Below are 19,442 nucleotides of genomic sequence, written 5' to 3'. Positions count from 1 at the left end.
AATGACAGTGAGCACATGATGAATAAACCTTGTCCTCCTTCTCCGGTGTCTGTGGTTCCCCCTTGCTGTCCAAGTCTGCCGCTTCAAGCTCAATGTAAACGCCAGTTCGCTTGCCCGTCCGCTCGTTGATTGCTGAAAGGGGAATCTTTGTGCTGAAAATCACATAACAACAACAACCCCACCAACACTGATTCTGACCCAGTTCGCCGACATAGATAGCAACCTCTGATAGTGAACAGAGGACTGCCCACTATCGGGTAACTCTACGCAGAGCATCCGAAGGGCCCCGAGACTCGGAATGATGCGTCCGGTGGAAGGGGCACTCAAAACCCACTCATCCCTCTGCGCCAGGATCGAGGATCCTTCCCTTTACCTCCCAAGCATGTAATCAGGGTACATGCCACCCATTCCCGGCGCTTGAGCGCCATTACTCATAGGTATCCCCCGCATGTTAGGCCCGGGGGAGTTGCCGACCGAGAAGCCTTGGTTGACAAACGCGGCCTGGGGAACCCCTCCGCTCGCGACGCCCATATTCAGTCCAGGTGGTGCCGAAAGCCCCGGTGGAGGTCCATTGGCTGTAGAGAAACCACCAGGCGTCATGTTCGTGTACCCATTGACGCCCAGTGGTCCAGCGGCGCTCAAGGGCGTGGGCGGGCTGTTGCTGCCAGGCTGGCCCGCTCGCACCCCCAGTGGATTTTTGGAAAAGCTCAAGCGAATGCCGCCTTTGACACTGTTGTGGAGCTGCGCGCCATACAATTCATTCAAAGCTTTCGTCGCGAATGAAATGTCCTCAAACTCCACAAAACACATGGGCCCGTTCTGTTTGGTCCGAAAGCACAGTCTTTTGTAACCCCTTTGCTTCGAGAACATAGCTTTCAACTCATCCTCGGATGTGTCAATCGGCAAATTCCCGACGTAAAGAGTATTGCATGGCGGATTCTGGTCGGCGGGATTGACCGGGGGGTAATTGTGTCGGATGAAAGGTTGCGGGTAGGGCCCGCTAGGACCCATCGTGGGGAATTGTGAGTGAGGTGTTCTGGGCCCAACGGTGGATCGTGGGGACACGTAGTTGCTCGCCGCGCCATTGCCGATATTGGTGTTCAAAGAAAGCGCCGAAAATGCTGCCGTCGGCATGTGTTGGCTCGTCGGCTTCTTCGCCGCGCCATTCGTAGAAGAGCCATGCATATATGCCAGTGGGTCCTTGATGAGCTCGCCTGTATCATCATCTGCGCCATCCTCATCGATGACCTTTTTGCCGCTCGCCCTGGGCCGGTCCGCCATCGCGCTGGCCACGGGCGACAGAGACGAGAACATCGCCTGTGATTGCGAACTGTCGGAAGTGGCATGTTCCAGGGGCGATCCGATCAATGGGGGAGACGTCTTGTCCATGGCCTGAAAGGTGCCGTTGAAGCGGGACGACTTCTGAGCGCTGGTAATGGGAGGTGACACCGGCTGTGCCACTTTGCGGCCTGAGAGAGGATCAATTGTATTGCGCCGGGGGATCGTGGCCATGGATGGAATTGATATGACCTCCACAATCATTTTGGCCTGCCCGGCTGTGTTGGGCTTGCCATCCAGCATCGCTTGGGCTTCGGACGCACCGGCGATGGAGGAAAATCGGGCGATTGCGGTCGCAAAACCGACGTCCTCGTCGTATTCGTTCGGGACGATTTCTGTATCTTGTAGGTCCTTGGCGAACAACAGCATGGTGCGTACTGCCTCAGGACTGGTATGCCGTGGGAGGCGTCGCAGCATAATGGTTGGCAGCGCCGCCAGAGCGGCTTCATTCGCGCTCGACATCCGTCTGTCCGCCGCGGCAACCTCAATACCTGTAGGGGGCAAGGCCATGGCGTATGTATTTGCGAAGCTGGAGAGTATGCGTGTTTCGAGAGGGCTGAGAGCAATCGCAGTCATGCTTTGCGCGGCAAGGGGAAGTGCAGCGCGTCCGACCTGGTCGACGCAATGAAACCGATTTGAGGCGAGTGACGTGGTCGTCCGATGAATTTCGGGTCAGGTATGGTCCAAGGACCACTCCCTCGTTTCCGGTGAAGTTGAGTGCGGACGAAGTGGCACCAGCACGCAACTAAATCAGAGCTGGAATTTCCGCTACTGTGTATTCGACCCGTCTCGATCTCCGAGTTCGAGCTCCAGAGCGCCGTTGAGGGTCATGTACCGGAAGTCAAGAGTCTGATATCAAAGAGACTATGCGTCACTGGCTGGGAAACCGGTGCAGTAATACCGTGAGACCTGAAACGGTGACACGACGGCTCGGATTGTTTCCGGCGCAAAAGCGAGATTGTTATCGGTTCGATGCTGACATGCCAGGTGACGAGTGACGCTTGACGAGGACGCCTTCCGGAGCGAGGCTCAGTATACAACACCGTCCCGTTAGCACTGGATCCGTCGCAAAGCGAGTTGAACCGAGGAGGGTGAAGTGGGACAGCAGCCGAACGAAGATCAGAAGCCAGCGCAAGGACGATCGCGATATCAAAGGCTTCGAACTAGGAGGATGTATAACGAGAGTAGGAACTCTGGGAAAGGGATGGAGGACAATCAGCAAGAAGGAGCTGAGGCGAGAGGCTCAGGATTGCCAGGAAGTCCAAGGTGCAGTGGAATCGCGACTCTAACGACAACGGAATATTTTGGCAAGCGTCGAGTGGCCCTGTCGATAGGAGCGATAAAGAATGGCTAGGCGTGGTGAAAGTCTGTGTTTGGCAGACGCCAGGATGATCAATCGTGCCAATCCGGCACCGTGGAGGCTTGCAGATGGAGCCGAAGGCCAAGCTGGAGGCGCAGGATGGGCTGGGTGAGATACAATTCGCGATCGCGCGGCGACCGGGTGGTGGGGATGAAGCCGGGCACTGGGCAAGCGATACACCACGCTAAGGAGGCCGCATGGCATACGGAGCTATTTCTTGGTGCTCACTGGTCGAAGTCGAGGAGGGGTTTGTGCCTCAACATTGCTCTCCCGAAGTATGTAAGCCTCTAGCGGACCGCCGAGTCGAGATACCCCGTACGGGTACGAGGACGGAGGATATGCAGAGGTTCGAGAGGATCGGTGGGGAGCAGGTGTGATTGACTGCAGATATGAACAGTCTCTGGCAGATCATCACATGAAGAGACCGATTTCGGGAAGGCTGCGAACGGAGGACTGGGATTCGGATGCCGGTCGATCGAGGACGTCGTGGAGGTGACAGCGTCTGGGGCCCTGCATCGACATGCCCATGATGATTCCGTGCTAATTAGCCATTGTTGCCAGCATTCACATTGGCTTTTGTGGTTGGACAGAGGGTGGGGATCCTAAGCTCAAGGAAATGTCAGTCCATCGCTGTCAACTCGGGACCGTGCAGTCGGCGCTCTGCATAGGATCAGGTATCCGCTTCGACGGCCAGGTCCTGGACACGCACGTAGCTCACCAGTGTCGTCGCCGGCAATCGAAGATCCGACAATCTGATACCACTCGGACTGTTGCGCACAGTCCGCGTCGTCAGGATCGCGGCTGTACTGGGTATGGTGGATGTGGCAAGGCAATCTGCGCGCCGTGGGTGGGACCGGTCAGAGTTGTCAAAGGGATGGGGTCAATCACGCTTGTGTCCTTTTGCGATAGTAACGCAGCCAACGAGTGAAGCCTCATGAGCCGAAGTGTGATAAACTGCGCTCCCCCGTTGGTTGCCGCAGGGAGATCCAAGCGTAAAGGCGGCAGAAGCCAGGCTTGGACCCAAGTCGCCGTCAAGAAGCCGATGCTGGACTTTCAAACAAGCTGTTGCGCTAGTCACCGTGTGTCTGTGTTCTCATTCTGTTGGCTGATTCTGGGGGCTTCCTTTGGGTGCATACATGGCTTCGACAGCTCTTGCAGACGGGGAGTCACTGTTGTTCGCCGGGGACTCTCTGGGTGGCCTCGTCCTGCTGAAGCAACCACGCCCCGGCATCACCAAGGACCGCCTAGTCTTACCCAGGACTCGCCGTCCACGGCCTGCTTCAGGCAGGCCTCGGGGAGCTAGGTACCTCGTGAGTAGTGTGATAAGCACCAAAGGTACTCCGTACTGAGTACGAGTACAGTAATTAGCGGCTGTTGCGCACTCATCTCAGCCGTCCGTCCCCCTCTTGGGTCCCTCCAAACTAAGGTACCCGGTAGGCCTCGACATGGTCTGCTTGGTCCAGGATGCATGTCCTCAACCCCGGGTGGCCCACTGGGTTATTGCCCAGATCCCTGTTGCCCGGCTATAGGGCGTTGGCTCTAGTCCTCTTCCACCCTCCCAAGAACGCATCTCGGCCCAACTGGCGATAACAGTCGCGCTCTTGGTAGGCGGCTGGATGTTCCAATACCGCGCATTCGGGGAAGGAGTCTCGTCGACGGGATCGGCCAGGGCCAAACTCTGGGTTCTTCCTTGCAGCACCGCTACTGTGTACAGAGGTCTACAAAACGTGCAGACGAGTGCCATGTGCTGATTCGGTCTATCTCGACCGCCAGTTCAGCCTCTACTGGGTACATAGCCACGAACGCTCGGAGGTGACTCGCTTGACTGTCCTATTCACTGCTGCTGAACATCCGATTGGGTGCAGTTGAAACAGCAATTGGCGGTTGCTCCGGACTGTGAACGCTGTGCTACCACACTAGACTTTGTTCCCAGCACTCCGTCCAGCCTTCTGCGCACCAGCGGATGAGCAATACTAGCCCCTCTCGATCACCGCCGCGCTCGATATCGGGACTTCCACACCTCGAAGGAGCGACATGACGGAGGCCTCGGCCCAAAGTTACTTCTGGTGACTTTGACGTCGACTGCAGCTCACAAGCGCGTCCCCCAAGAAGGCGGTATCCTTTCTGCTGGGTCCGACCTGCCAAACCCCGGTCGTGCTCGGTACCTGGGAGTTGCGAGTAGCGAGGGGCAAGCTGGGCAGCGCCCCCCCCACTACCCTCTGGCGCCCCCTCTGGCCCTCCTGTACTCGTACCGGCTGCATGCTCTAAAAGTCCGACGATCTTCAAACACGCATTGCATCTGACTCTAGCTCGCGGCAGATGCTGCAAATCCAACCCTTGATAGGGTGCCCGGAATCAGCTTGTGCATTTCCGTAGTGCGACTTAGGGCGTTGCACCGGCGTGCACGGGTTGCTGGAATCCCTATCGCTGTTGTTGCAAGCGGCAGTGAGGCAGTGCCAGTTCTAGCTGTTTACAAATGCTGCGCTTACTGGCTGTCCGAGGCGGGCAAAGACTTTGCTGTTGGGATTCTACCTTCTCGCCAGCGGTGGTGGCGTCGCCGAAACAAAGCACTCGCAAGTCGCCGTTGTGTGGCTCGCGTTACACTCCGAGGCCCCAAGCAGTGATTTCCTCGAAAAGACAAAGGGAAACTCCAGTCACATGAAGATGGGCAGAATGAGCAGAATGAGCAGGACGGGGCAACAAGGCGCCAGCTGACAGTCCTAGTGCCTCAGAGAGCGACTTCAACTTGCGCCATGCACACTTTCACTTGCTTCCTCTCCTGATCCGGCCATCATTCTTTCCTGTTTGATCTCTACCAGGATTCTCCATGAATGGTCATGAGACTTAACCTCCCCCGAATTGGCAGTGTTTGCTGAGTGTGCAATTCCTGCAGATTGATAGCGTGCCAATACAAGCTTGTCCCGCATCAAGCCTGACTATCGCCAGGCAACCATAGCTTTCCCGCAGCGTCGCCAAATCTGTGCAGGACCATGACCCTGTCTGTCCCTCGAGAGTCGTTGCCCACCGATCAACATTCAACGACAACTTGTGTCACATGGCCTCGACGGGGTTTCGCAACACGTGGCAGCCGAGCGGACGACTGCTAATATGCTGTGTAACCCCAACTTGCCATTCTCCAGCCGGTTTCATCCCTCACTGTGTGACCTCTAGATTCCGCCATGTGCTACAGAAACGTGCCGAACACTGCTCTGAAACATGGAGTGTTCGAAATAATTCGCTGGCTTTCCTAGCAGCGGAAAAGAGTTCCAGACAGATATCACCTTGACCCCAGTCGCTTCTCTCACCACGTTCTATCCCAGCCAGCGTCAGCCGTGCAAGATATTGGTTCATTGGTCCCGCGGTAAAGTCTCTGCGAGAAGGCTTTCACCGCGAATCTTCGACATGCAAGAAGTCGCCGCTGTTGTCCTTCTCGCCTGTTACCTTGTCGGTCTCGCTTCCGTAGCGCTGGAGCAGTTTCTCCGCATAGAGCCCGATTTTATTCTCTTTTTTCTCAGTCATCTCGTGTTTACCGACGCTTTCTTCGTACGAAGGTGGTTGTTCAAGAAGGTCGCTTGTGCTACCCTCTTTCGCCCGTTTGAGTGACGGCTGACCCTCTTCGTCCTGGTCCGGGCTCGAGGTCGACATGGGCGTCAGCTCACGCACTGAGCTGCTGGACCTCGTTGGATCGATCAGGGGAACGTCTTCAAATTCAGCCTCGGCTTCGCGATCAGCAGATGATGCAGGTAACGGGCCCATCTCTTGCTGCAAATCCTCTGCAAACGCCTGATTATCGCGGTCGACAAAGTGTCGGAGTGCCAGACTCAGCCCACTGCCGCGGAAACGCACGGCGTTTTCGTTGGCGTAAACGAGCAGGACGGAGTTGTATTCCGTCTTGACGGCTTCCAGGACATCGGTTTCGAAGACACGGTCTATCGACCACGGTGTCGAGCTGCCGAGATCTGAATTGCCTCCACCTGCGGCTTGTGCCAGGGTGACGGGCCCGACTAAGGGTGGATGTAGTGGTACGCGTTGAACCTCTTCCTGCCGCCAAGAGGCCTTCCACCATTCGTAACCCATTCCTTCCTCACCCAGGTGGTCCGGTTCCAGGAGATCAATGTTCTGGTTCAAGCGGCGGAAGTAGGTGACTCCCGGCTTGGTGGCAACGCCTTGAAGCGTGTACTTACGATGTGGGACGTCCGGACGTTCTGGGGTGGGCATGGTCAGTTGCATTGTGATTTGACGGCTCCTTGCACGAAGCTCATCCTTCTTTTGCTCCAGGAGCGCCAACCTCTGACGGATCTTTGAAAGCACATCCTGCAACTCGGAGTTGAGCTCCTCCACGTCAGACTGTGTAACTGTGTTCCCCGACTCAGACGACCGGCTATCAAGAAAGCCGTTTGACGCAGAGCTCCTGCTCGCTGCCACGCTGGCCGCTTTGACTGCAGCATTGAGGACCTCGCCCACGTCTAGGGCCCGGTTATTCGAGTTGAAGAGTTGGCAGCGGCGTTGCATATGAGTCAGTTGTTCGATTTGCCGCCGGATCGCCTGTACTTGTCTGCGTATTTGCTGCATTTCCTCTCTGCAGTCGTACATGTAACGATCGGCATACCACACCGGATCGAGGCTAATGTCAACAGTCCTGGAGGCCGTGTTCGGCTCCTGCAGTCGAACAGTAAATATTTCGGCACAATGACTGATCCACACGTCATCAATATTGCCAATCTCATCATTCCAGATGGTGTTGTCAAGCAGGTCTGTGAGTGTCTCGTTCGGGTGGTGGTTGATGAAAGGGTCGACACAGTACAGCGTCTTCTCGACAGCCGTGTCGTCGGTCGGACCGTTGGCCTTCACGGCTATGGAACTGAAGACCTGGGTGAGCTGCTCTTGAGGAGCCTGTTTAAGGGCCGCAGAACCCCAAGCCTCGAGGAATTTGTGAAATAGCGTATCGCCATTTCCGTTGCGGACAGCCTGTAGGTCGGCCAGGGCATCAACACTACCGTAGGCGCGAGTCGTCCTGTCAAGAAAAGCCATGAGACACTGGACTTCGGTAAGCAGGTTGCACTCGTTCTGGTCGATGCGAAGAGTATTGTCGGTGGACAGGGCCTTCGTGTTCTCGTCGGTCGCTCCAGACCACCAACTATTGTCGTGGGCATAGGCGTGGACCCTCAAAGCAGGCATCAGGAGAGCCTCTCGTGCAAGTGGGATGTTGTGGTAGATGGTAAGCAAAGGCCCTAGGTAGCCTGTTTCCTTCGAGCCACGTAAGAATGCCGGTGCATCGCCTATCCTTCGCCTCTTGGAGGGTGGTGGATGTTCGATGATCTCGCGCGAGGTCGAATACGTGGTAAGGGCCCAGCTGTTTGGTTCGTAGTTGTAATCTCGCTTCGCAGGGCCGAACGTTGCTCCGGTTTGCGTGACTCCATTCTCTTGTGCTGGCAGGGTCTGCCCGAGTGATTCGGCCATGGCTCGCTGAATGTCTGGGTCGTTCATCTCCTCTTGCTCTTTCAGGGTCTTGACATTGCTCGTAGACGCTGCGGCATGCTCCCCAGATAGGTCCAGCCGCGAACTGTCGACTCGAGAAGGCGGCCGTGACAGCCCGGCCATTCCTCCCATGGTCGCGTCATCTTGAACTATTCGCAGAGCTTTCATCAGTGGATCATGTCCAAGAGCTGGACGGCTCGGGTCGAGAATGTGTCGTCCGTCTTACATGGGATATTGTCTTGATCCTGCCAGTGATTGGAGGGAGCCTGCGTACGCACCCTTAGACAACCAGTCCTCAACACCTGACGCAGCTGGCGACTGGCTTACCGGCTCTGGTATGATCGATCTCTCGGGGTTCTCCAGCCAAGCATTAATCGCATTGTTGGCATCGTTGTTGTTTTTCTAGAGCCACGCACAAGTCAGGATTTGTTCGACCGAAGCCTCGCAGCAAACGTTCCACCTCACCTTTAGTAGCACCTTTGCACTCTCCTCGTCTAACGCGGTGATCGCGCACACCTGAGATATCAAGTCATCTGTAGGCTGCGCCATGTTGTCATCCCACTAGGATATATGGCGCATGGTGCTATGGATGCAGCGGACGTAGATGAGCTGAAGGCGAGGTTGAGGCGGCGGTGAGAGGAGGGTGCTAGGCGTCTAATATTGGCACTGCTGTAAAGGGAGCTGTGTTGGGCTTGTCTGTGTCAATGTAGAAGCACAGACGAAGTAGAAGACTTTGCGTGAAGAAGACGAGCTCGCATACAGAGTACGGTGACATCCTTGATTATGGCAAACACTTCCCCGCAAAGGAGACTCCAGACGAGATTCAGCCTTGCATTTGTGATGACAGCCTCGTCGGAACAACCAAGCAACTGATCCGGTGTACGACAAGATAGAGACAACAGACAAACTCATAGACACATACATCTTTCATCCTCTCTTCTAGAACCATATCGTGGTTGACAACCTGTCCCCAACCGCAGTTAAATCTACCTCCTGCGACATTTTTGCACGATTTTCCACATGCGAGGCACCTCACTTCGGTTGATGTCCCACGCGTCAATATGTGGCCTTACCCTTGCAATGGCTCCCCAGAAATGAGTTTGTTGCCAACCTAGCTTCGATCTCAGGTTTGGCCTTTTTCAACGTGAGCTGGCAAAGGACAAGAAAGAGCTCACGAACGGTTACCGGACCGGATCTGGAGTGCGCGATCTGCAGCTGATGGCTCGGATATTGCTCGTGGCTACTCCGTATTCGAGTCAGAGTCAGATATCATTCGGGGCCGAACAGCCTTGAGAGGAATATTTTCTTGTTCCATGGCCTCACTCGGTTCTCGACCTCAGTCAATCATGTCCGTATTCATGTCTGTGGCAGACCGTCAGCGTAAGAAACAGGTGTCTTTCATTTTTCTTCACATTGATATGATTACATATGTCAAAGCTGTATGAGCAGCGGCTGGACTAGACTGAGAGGGAAGAAGGGGGACATCAGCTCCAGCTCTCTCAAGAGATCACCCAACCCCAGCCGACCCAACCCTGAGGCTACTTTGGCTGCTTACAGAAGAAAATGACCGCGCAACCAAGAAGCACAAACACACCCGTCTAGGTACTTACTTACTGTATTGTACGTGAAACACGCCACATGCCACACGCAATTATCTTCCCCCTTCCAAAGTCCTGATCCCTTCTTTGCCTCCGTGAACCCCGGCGTCTCCAATACGTAGTCGTCAAATTTAAGACGTAAAATCCTGGCATGGCGTGGGCTAAAAGTCCTTGAAGGCCTCCTCCCACTCGGCTCGTAACTCGTCCGTATACCGTCCGCGTCCGCCCTCGCTCTCCTCGCCCTCCACGGGATCGGGATACTCGTCGAAATTGCCGGCATCGCCCTCCCACTCCACCCGGGGGATGATGGGGCCCCGCCGTTTTCGGTAGTAAATCTCGTCCCAGTCGACGCCGTCGAAGAAATAATGGGACATGACCCGCTTGCTGCCCCCAGCAATGTGGCCGAGCCGTTGCGTCGGATCGGTCTTGCACAGCGCGAGGATGAAATCTCTCGCCGCACGAGGCACATGGAGACTATGGCGGTGGCCGTGCTGCGTGGGATGCGCGGTCGGAAAGCGAATGTGGCCGGCCACAATCTGCTCGTAGATGCGCATGGGATTTTGATCCCAGAACGGGGGCTGGCCGATGAGCATTTCGTAGACCAGGATTCCCAGAGCCCACCAGTCGACGGCGGTGCCGTGGCCGGTGTTGCGTATCACCTCCGGGGCGAGGTACTCGGGTGTACCGCAGAGGGTGTAGGTGACGCCGGCGCCGTTGGCTTGCGGTTCGGGGTGTTCGGTACCTAGTTTCTGGAGAGTAGTGCTCTGACCGTTCCCGTTCTCCGAAGATGATTCGGACGCGGGCGGGAGGTATTTGGCAAACCCGAAATCGACCAGTTTCAGGTGCCCGTCTACGTCGAGCAGGATGTTTTCCGGTTTCAGATCGCGGTATGCCACGAACTGAACCTCGTGGAGGTAAGCCAAAATCAGGGTGATTTCGGCGGCGTAGAACTGGACGGTCGAGAAAGGAAAGCGGCGGGCGCGCCTGAGGTACGAAAAGATCTCCCCGCCAGGCGTATAGTCCAGCAACATATACAACGAGGTATCGTCGGAGAAAGAACTGACGAGGGTCGTGATGAATGGGTGGCCGGCCACGGCTGCAAGGACATCTCTCTCGTTCCGGACATGCTCGACTTGTTTTAGTTTGATCACGTCGACTTTTTTGAGTACCTTGAGCGCGAACACCTTGTTCCTGTCCTCCGGGTGAGGGTTGGCAAAGCGACATAGCCAGACTCGTGCAAACGTGCCTGCGCGAAAATGTGTCAGTGCCGACGACAAGAAGCCAACGAGTTTCCTGGCGTACCAGTTCCCAGCGTCCTCATCAGCTCGAAATCTGAGAGCTTGAGGGACGGCGATGATTTGCCCAGGCCCTTCTCTTCTGGTAGCCTGGAGACATCCTCGGGCGGCATAACCTCCTTGGATCGGGCTGGATCGGCATGTTTCTGGATCTGATCTTTTTCGTGCTGGCGGCTGGGATGGGGATGAGACGCGCTTCTTGTGTTGTGAGGATTGCTGGTGCGCAGGAACTGCCTATGACCTTGCGCGGAAGCCGCGCGCTGCGGCTGCTGTTGCTGCGGCGTCTGAAGCGTCGCTGTGCTCATCGGAGCAGCCAGTGTGCATGTTTTGGGAGAAGGATACTATCGGTCGTTGAACCGGGAGATCATGGCGAGCGAGAGGAGGAGGATGTGGTAGTGGTGGTGGCCGACCGCATGCAGTTTGCGACCAGAGGAGGGGCTACAAGGCAACGGGATTCTAGCGGTGAGGCAGTGATGTTGGCTAGCTGCAGAGGAGACGAGGATCACTGCAGGGACGTGCAATGGGGAGTGTGGGAAAAGGCACCGGAGCAGCCACAGGCACAGGTGTGAAAGGAGCAAACAAGTGAAGAAGACAAACAGACGCAAGATCGCACAATGATGCAGTTACTGTAGGAGACGGTGACTGAGCAGCGCAGCCCGCCTCCTACCCACCTGCCCGGCTGCGCCAGCAGTTTGCTAGTGACAGAGCGTGCAGTATGGAGCACGGGCGATTACCCAGTACCTAACTAGTCCCTAGCACAGATGCGTCAAAGTCGCCTCGTAGCGAGACGCCAGCTCGCCGCGCATCACGTCACTGTTGTGAGTGGAGGCGAACGATCGCGAGTGGATGAGGCGATGAAACAACCACCAAGCCATGTTGGAACCGATCAAGACAAAACAGGCGAGCTGCCACCGACCTGGCGACGTATTGCGGACCAGGGCGTGGGATGGGAAAGGGCAGAGCGTTGGCAAGATGCTCCTTTCGGCAACACTTTGCCTATTGCTGCCGCGCTATGAAGCTCCGAAACGGCAACTCGATCCTAGAGTAGCTCAACTGCTGCGGGACTTTGAGCTGTCACGGCTGTCAAGACTCGGGCATCAAATAAAATAAGACGCAAGCTGGTGGCGCATCGTGCGGCGTGGCTGTCCCTGAGAATTACTGTTGCCCTCGGCAGCTTTACAGACCAAGAAGCACGTCCGAATGCGAGAAGGACATTCTTGCTCACATTCATACGTATTCGTGCGCATTGCTATGTGCTGTGCGGTCCGTGTGCCAACACTCCTCCTGTCCGTAGTTGATGTGGTTCTCTATGTCTATGACCATCCAGGGCGTTCAATGGCCCATTATACAGATAAAACGCCACGCACTTAAGAGTCGGCCGTCAAAGTTTATGTTCATGGAGCTTGTTGTCAGGGTTCGCACACTATCAGCCATCTTTCATGCGTTCGCTTTCTGGCTTCCAAGATCCTGCGGTTTTGTTAGCGGATGCAGGAAGACGCAACACAAGATGTTCAGGAGAGCCATACCATCAAATTCGTGTTTCACAAAGGCCATTGGGTCATCCGGCCCCTCAGCGCCCATTTGGCCAACACCCGGGCTGAAGCTGGTGATGGGGAGCACAACGACATCCCCGATCTTCTTGTGCTCCCTGATGTCGAAAAAGTCCGAGTATGACACGTTCGTCCCCCGGGCGCTGAAGTCAAAGTACTCACGGTCGTTGAAATATGAGAAGAGTGCATCTGTCCAAACCCCTGGTCCAGTGTACTCCATGATGCTTTTTGGCGGTTCTTTACCTTTGCGCAGGCTTCCCGCCTCCTTCATTCGGAGCGTGTCTTTGGTGATGGTGGCCACAATGTCTCGCAAGACGGGATGTCCCGGCTTCGATTGAATTGTCCATTGGCAGAACTGTATTCTCCTAGCATACCAGTCGTTCCAATCTTCCCTATCAGGATCAGCCTCAATCCCAACCACCAACCCAACTGTAGACGTGTCCAGGTTGGGGGGCAGCCACTCGGTGGCGGGCTTCAGTGCCTGGGTGTCAATGTCGCTGTAGATCCCCCCACGAGCGAGCAAGATGAGGTAGCGGAAGAAATCGGCCTTGATGACAGGAAGGGGCATGGCTTCGTATGCTTCAACAACTTCCGGTACCGACGCGTATAGGTAACTAATGACGTGCAGTGCGGCCTCATCTGTGATGACTTCATGGACAAACCCAGGGTGGAGGGTGGACCACGATGCCTCGAACGGTCTTAACCTCTCTTCAAATTTTCCCGAGTCAGGTCCATATTTCCACGTCTGCCATATGTACGCGGGGAACTTGGATTCGATGTCGTAGGGGAAATGGTATCGCAGTTTTTCATCGAGAGACTTTCTCGGCACATCATGAATGAGCTGTTGAGCTTCGTGAGCTGCCTTCGGGGCTTTGGGGGGAGGATATGATCGAGCGGGTTGACCTTGTTCCGCAGTAAGTGCCACCTCGGGAGTGCCAGGCGCAATACTCGACCGTCGCAGCAGGAGGAACAGTATTATGAAGACCGCAGCGACGAGCGCTGGTCGCTTCCATGAGTTGGACAAGGCCATGAGGGAGGTGCCCGCGCCCTTGACCCGAGCTTGTTACAAATCCGGTCGAGGCCAGTGACAGGGCTGTCACCGTCGGGTTCGTTCGCAGCAGTTCCGAGGCGGCCACATATGCCACAGGTCGACTTCGGACAGTCCCGAAGGGTTGTGACAGCTGGCAGGGGTCGGAGGTTTCGGCAGAGCGGCGTGGAAAACACCCCTATGAGTATAGGTGACAGGACATTCTGATTATCGTACCATCTCTTTGTGCCGCGTCTACGGTCCAGCCGCAAGTACCAAATCGTGCAAGACCAGGAGGACGAAGCAAAGAACAGGGAAGACAGCCGAGGAGCGCTTGTCGCAATTAGGTGTCCTGATCCTGTCGATCAAGGAATGAAAGAGGGAGCGAAGACACTGCCCGAGATAGCGATGTGTGAGAGAGAGAGGAAAGCATGCGCCAGAATATGGAAATCTCAACGGCAGCGAGCCCGTTTGACCACAAAAAGTGATTGCGCATGCATCTTGTTTCAGGTGACTGATGGGCCTGCATTGAGGCATAGCGCCAATAGTGGGCACCAGTACAACTGCCCCATCCAAGGCCCGACATACGCAATCCAGCTAAGCTTTTCGGCGTCCCGGCTGCGAGTCTTTAGGCGCTTGGCCGTGTCTCGGACAGGCCGCGTCCCCAGGTGCGGGCTTCCGGGTCAGCGACAATGGCATGGCTGGCTCCGAGTTTCCACATTTCCAACATAGCGCAGTTGAATACTCCGTAGTTGCAGGATGGAATTGCGAGAGGTGGCTGAGCCCCGGAACGATGACGACGACCACGGCCCGGACTCTCATGCAATACATACATATTACTCACCGTCAAGGTCAAAGGCGGCATGCGCTCGTTACACAGTTCTTTCTTAATGTATGTGGCAGTTGCTCATCGCAGATACATCCTGCGGGCCTGCAGGATCGACAAGGCTGCGAGTGGAAAAGTCAAAAATACATCACTGACAGATGTCAAGGATCATGGCTGATGATCAGTGAAAGAGACTAAACCTTTTGGATCGGCTGACTCTGCCTCTCTCTCCGGCTTGGTCCTCGACATCACGAGAGAAAGTGACTCGTTATGACACAGTTGCACAACCCGATATCTTCACATTTCATGCATCTCCTCGTTTCTCTGTTGATGTCATCCATGGCACTTTGTCCGCCCATTATCTCCATCGCTCAGCTGCACAGATATGACGCGGTCCCATTTCAATTCATTCCAAGAATTGGCCAATATGGTCTCCAAGTCCATAGGCCGAGTTGCCTGGGTTGCCCGCGTGATATCATCTATGGTTCAACCGAAGCCAGCCCAACCGTATCCTTAAGCAGCCGAGTCGGCAGAATATGAAGACGCAGGTTTCCAATCTGCCCGTCCAGCCTTCCGAGCTCTAATTACCTTGAGCCTGGGTCCAGAAGTCGAGGCTAGCAATCACATCCTCGCCCATTTCGTCCTCGTAAGCGTACAAAATCTGACGGTGGTTAGCACAGCTCCAGGAGCCCAGGGTGTAATGTCGAGACTCACCTCTCTCGTACTCGAATGCAGCATCCGTACGTTCTTCCCCGTCATGACGTGGATCAACTCGCTCGTCTCGATATGGCGAATCTCAATGAAACTCGGCTCGAATGCCAAGATGTAAGGGTAATTCAGCGCGAAAGCCTGCGGTGTCCCTTCCCACGTAATCTTCCAGTCCGGTCTGGCGCGCCATCCGTTGCGATTAACGAAGAAGCTGAAGTCAGAGTAGTTGAGGAGGAACTCGCCGTTAAGTCGCTCAATGTGGATGGGTTTGACGTTTTCTTTGCGCGTAACAAAGTCAAGGGATGTGTCGGCTTGGTCGAGAAGAGATTGCCGCTCGGTGGTTTCCAACGAGACGACCTCGAAGCCTCGGGCGCAGCCAACGCAGAGTGTTGAGCGGAGGTAGTGTACCGATGTTGATTCGGCTGGGATGTAGAATTCCTGGGCCGAACGTTAGCATATGCAAGCATACAAGCGTGTTTGTAGTACAACTAACCTTGAACGGTTTCAGAGCATCTTGACCGCTAGCAAACATCTTACTGATTGCCGGCTTCTTCTTGCCCTTATTCAGGTCGTCCATAGGCTCGTACACCTTGATGGTCGTGGACAATGCCGACGTCTTGACGGAACAAACCAGGTGGCGCCCTAAACCAATTCCAGCTTTGAAGAAATTGGCGTGACCCTGAATTTTGCGAGGTCTCGTTGCCAGTGGGTTCTGGTTATTCGGGTCCAGAGCATCAAAGGGGTACGAAGTCAGAGTCTTGTTCGACAGCACCAACAGCAGCCGGTACTCTTCCAACGTGTCAATTTGTGACACTTGGGTGGCGTCGAGAATGCGCTTAGGCTTGATCGATTTGTCTTTCGGCCATCGATCAGCGATGTAGATGCCGTTGTCGGTCCCGTAGATGAGTTTGCGGCCTCCGTCGGTCGGGACCAGGCAATTGACGCGATTCTGAGCATTGAAGAAACTTTCGCACAGGATAGTCTTGTTGTAGAAGGAACTGCTGCGCTGGCGAAGCTTGCTCTGTTGTTCCTCGACGAGTTCAATGAACTTCTTGCGTTGAGTGACCGAGGTGGCATACAGTTGTAGTTCGTATGCACCTTTACCGAGATGACGGAAAGTGATCGGATAAACCTCTTTCTGACCAGGTGTGTTCGATGAAGACGGCTTGGTGCCGGGGATCAAGCTAGATGAAGAGCGTTTTGCGATGCCCAGACGAGGAATGACTTGATCCATCTCAGCGATAACGAGAAGCTCCAACGGAATGGGCTTTCTGTAGACCCGCAGCTCTTCCCGCTTGTTCACAGTCTTGATTCTGCACATGAGCACGGCATGATCGAACAGATAGACCTGCACCTCGGCGTTGTCGGTGGGTGACTTTTTGAAGCTCATCTTGGTGAGGATGACGCGATTTTCTTCTGTCAGCTTAAGATCCGTGTATTCTCCAGCGTTCCACTTGAGCTGTTGATTCAACTGGACCAGGTTGAAGTGATTCTCTGCTTTGCCGCTTTCGGCGTTGACTCGAGCCAGGAAATCTTTGATCAGACCGATAGCCTTCGGAATGTCCTTCTTGTCTGGGTTGTCATCTTTCGTGTACTTCAGAACATTGTCCAGCAGGAGAGGGTATCGTGCCAGTCGCGTGGTTGGCTTCGTGAGGTATCCGTTCAACTCCAACTTTCTCGACTCTTTGAGGCGTTCAGTCTCGTCGACGAATCGTGAAAACGCCGGGTTGGAGCCTTTCTCTTTCTCGAATTCGTATTTGCCATACATCTGGTTTGCGCCATACTTGATGAACGGGTCAAACTGAGGAACCCACTTCAGGAAGACATCACCAATGCTGTGGACCACGTGTTGTTCTTTCTGCCGCTTTGACAGCTCTTCTGCAAATTTGCCATTGACACTCAGGACTTCCAAGCAGTTGCCAAAGACAGTGCGAACAAACTTTTCACGTCGCTCTTCTTTGATGGGAGAGTTGACATTGCCAGCTCCACGAAGTGGTCTGATCCAGAAATCACGGAGATATTCCAGGTCCTTGACAAAGTCACGTTCAGTGTACATGATCTCTGAGATGACCTCCTGTCTCTTCTTCTCCTTGTCATCGATCTTGTCCGCGACCTCCTTTGGCACACTATTGATCCACAGCTTTTGTTCCTGATCGTCTTCATGGAGACTGCCTTTGGAGTTGGAATGCCTAAGGCCGGGTTGGGGTCGTAGGTTAAGTCGGGCTTGCTGTTCCAACCGGCGTGGGCATGCGATTGAATAGCAGAGGTTGTCTCTTGTGCATGTCGGCGAATAACATTCTGTAAGCAAGGTGAAGACCCCGTTGACGTCTTTGGACGACGCCTCTTCACCCATGGTCTCTCTGAAGCGATAGACCTCGCCCGGAGCGTCCCTCAGACGATGCTCATATGTGACGTCGTGGAAGAACTTCTGGGCATCCAGGGCGCGGCCAAGGAGCAGAGCAAGGTTTCGGTCGGTAGTCTTGATGATGTAGGCGATCAGATCGACAGCTTCGGCACCTGTGAAAGCACTCTTGTAAGTGAGGTCATTCTTGGTTCTGTCGCCGGCGCCAATTCGTTCCTGAAAGGCGGTGGCGACGCGGGACAGAAGGGCAGGATAGACCAGCGGCGACTTCCGTTGGACAATTGTCTGGCCGCCCGAAGAATGAGATGAATTAGGAGGTCTACTACTCATCATGCTGTTGCTGCGAGAGTCGTTTAGAGTTGTTGTCGGCGTCAGGTCAGACGGGACTGAGGTGGCAGAAGCGGCAGAGATGGTCCTGGGCGGATTGCTGCCCTCACTAGGGCGCCGTGCCCTCGGCGTCACGGCGTATGCTGGCGAATTGGACGAACTGAGAGACCCGCCGGGTGAGGCATGGTTATCTGCGAAGGGACTATCTGATTCTGATTCTTTCCGTCGATGAGGCACCACTCTTCCGCTTGTTAACTGCTGCGTATGGTCACGATCCAGAGCATAAGAACCCATCGACATGGATCTGTCGCCGTCGACTCTTTCAGGTATGTGTCTTCCCTGTGCTGTTGTTCTTGACGCGCCCAATCCAGCATACGGCTGTTGCCTGAAAGCACTGGCGGTGCCCTGTTGGAAGCTACTCGGAGGCGGACGGTAACTCAACGTCGGCTCGCCTGGTCGCACCATCGACCGCGACCTGTAGGCATCATTGTTCAGGGCAGGCGGAGGCATTCGGTTGGGGATCGGCTTTCGATCGTACGGCGACGTCTGCATGGGATGGGGAATGCCCGGGCGTGTGTCTATCCGTTGAGGCGGAGGATATGGTCTGCGATCGGGGAATGTAGGTGCTGGGTTATGCGGAGGAGGCCTTGAAGCACCGTTCGTGCCATTCATATAAGGCTGAACCGGCGCAGTGCCGTTTGATCGGTCGTACGACTGAGGCATCGGACGCATCGAAGGCGGCGGGCCTTGTCTCATGGACATGGTATGTTGCTGTTGCAGCGTCATGCTCTGGCTTCGATCGTACATGGGGTTCGCCGACTGGGTCGTCATGGTGTGAGAGCGCCCCGGAGGAGGCGCGCCACCGAAGATGTTGTGGAAGGCGGCATCTCTCTGATCCGCGGGACCTCCGTGCTGGGGAGGCGGCGCTCTCGCGCCATAATAGCGAGACTCGGGCGGGCCATAGTCTGCCATGCTCATTCCGGAGAGATCGCCAGACAGAGGGGCTATCGAGCGAGCATGGAGATGTTGCAGCAGCGCAAGGGGGCTTTTTCTTTATTCTCCTCTTTTTGCAAGCACCAAGTCTTCCCCACCCAGCCTTCCAGCTTTCAACAGAAGGCGGCCAGTGCAAGACGGGTTGCGACAGGCCCAATGGCGGCCTTGTAACCAGCAGAGCGAGCGTCGAGAAGAGGGCCGGGTCGATATCGAGGTTGGATGTATGCGGTGTGGTGCAAGCGAATCGAGGTGGATGCAGGTGGTCGATCGATGGTTCACGAGCGAGCGAGCGTCAGAGATTACAGGAATAATGTCGCACAGATTCCGAGTGGTGCTTTCTCACCATGTCAGCAGGGAGAGAACGGTGGGAGCGTGTGTACGGATTAATGAGCAGTAGTGATGCGAGAACAAATGCAATGGCATAGTCAGTGTCTACGATGAGAAGATGTGTGAATCGATCGAGCGACGGATGGTCGTTGATGGCTAGACGAGCCGAAACTGGGGTTGCCATTGGCTGTAACTGCTCCCCTCAAGTCCAGCTTCTTCTCACTGGCGACGCAGGAGGCACCAGCCGCAGCCT

The 19,442-nt window shown here is 55.3% G+C and overlaps 6 protein-coding genes across 6 annotated transcripts; all 6 read right to left on the bottom strand.

The window, feature by feature from the left end:
* Window positions 1-369: 369 nt before the first annotated feature.
* G647_04787 (uncharacterized protein) lies at window positions 370-1,848 on the bottom strand (the record flags this gene model as incomplete). Its single annotated transcript, XM_008729124.1, has 1 exon — window positions 370-1,848. The coding sequence occupies one exon, from the start codon at window positions 1,846-1,848 to the stop codon at window positions 370-372; it is 1,479 nt and encodes a 492-aa protein (XP_008727346.1).
* Window positions 1,849-6,082: 4,234 nt separating this feature from the next.
* On the bottom strand, window positions 6,083-8,308 carry G647_04786 (uncharacterized protein; the record flags this gene model as incomplete). Its single annotated transcript, XM_008729123.1, has 1 exon — window positions 6,083-8,308. One exon carries the CDS (start codon window positions 8,306-8,308, stop codon window positions 6,083-6,085), a length of 2,226 nt encoding a protein of 741 aa, XP_008727345.1.
* A 90-nt stretch (window positions 8,309-8,398) lies between these two features.
* Window positions 8,399-8,725, bottom strand: G647_04785 (uncharacterized protein; the record flags this gene model as incomplete). Its single annotated transcript, XM_008729122.1, has 2 exons — window positions 8,399-8,578; window positions 8,642-8,725. The coding sequence occupies 2 exons, from the start codon at window positions 8,723-8,725 to the stop codon at window positions 8,399-8,401; spliced, it is 264 nt and encodes an 87-aa protein (XP_008727344.1).
* A 1,210-nt stretch (window positions 8,726-9,935) lies between these two features.
* Window positions 9,936-11,374, bottom strand: G647_04784 (uncharacterized protein; the record flags this gene model as incomplete). The annotated part of the gene is made up of 2 exons (XM_008729121.1): window positions 9,936-11,020; window positions 11,077-11,374. The coding sequence occupies 2 exons, from the start codon at window positions 11,372-11,374 to the stop codon at window positions 9,936-9,938; spliced, it is 1,383 nt and encodes a 460-aa protein (XP_008727343.1).
* A 1,132-nt stretch (window positions 11,375-12,506) lies between these two features.
* G647_04783 (uncharacterized protein) lies at window positions 12,507-13,649 on the bottom strand (the record flags this gene model as incomplete). Its single annotated transcript, XM_008729120.1, has 1 exon — window positions 12,507-13,649. One exon carries the CDS (start codon window positions 13,647-13,649, stop codon window positions 12,507-12,509), a length of 1,143 nt encoding a protein of 380 aa, XP_008727342.1.
* Window positions 13,650-15,052: 1,403 nt separating this feature from the next.
* Window positions 15,053-18,841, bottom strand: G647_04782 (uncharacterized protein; the record flags this gene model as incomplete). Its single annotated transcript, XM_008729119.1, has 3 exons — window positions 15,053-15,133; window positions 15,187-15,618; window positions 15,674-18,841. The coding sequence occupies 3 exons, from the start codon at window positions 18,839-18,841 to the stop codon at window positions 15,053-15,055; spliced, it is 3,681 nt and encodes a 1,226-aa protein (XP_008727341.1).
* Between the last annotated feature and the right edge of the window lie 601 nt (window positions 18,842-19,442).

Source organism: Cladophialophora carrionii (assembly GCF_000365165.1).
Source record: "Cladophialophora carrionii CBS 160.54 unplaced genomic scaffold supercont1.4, whole genome shotgun sequence".
Taxonomy (NCBI): Eukaryota; Fungi; Ascomycota; class Eurotiomycetes; order Chaetothyriales; family Herpotrichiellaceae; genus Cladophialophora; species Cladophialophora carrionii.
The sequence above is the reverse complement of the archived record's forward strand: the minus strand, read 5'-3'. Positions and strand labels throughout refer to the sequence as shown.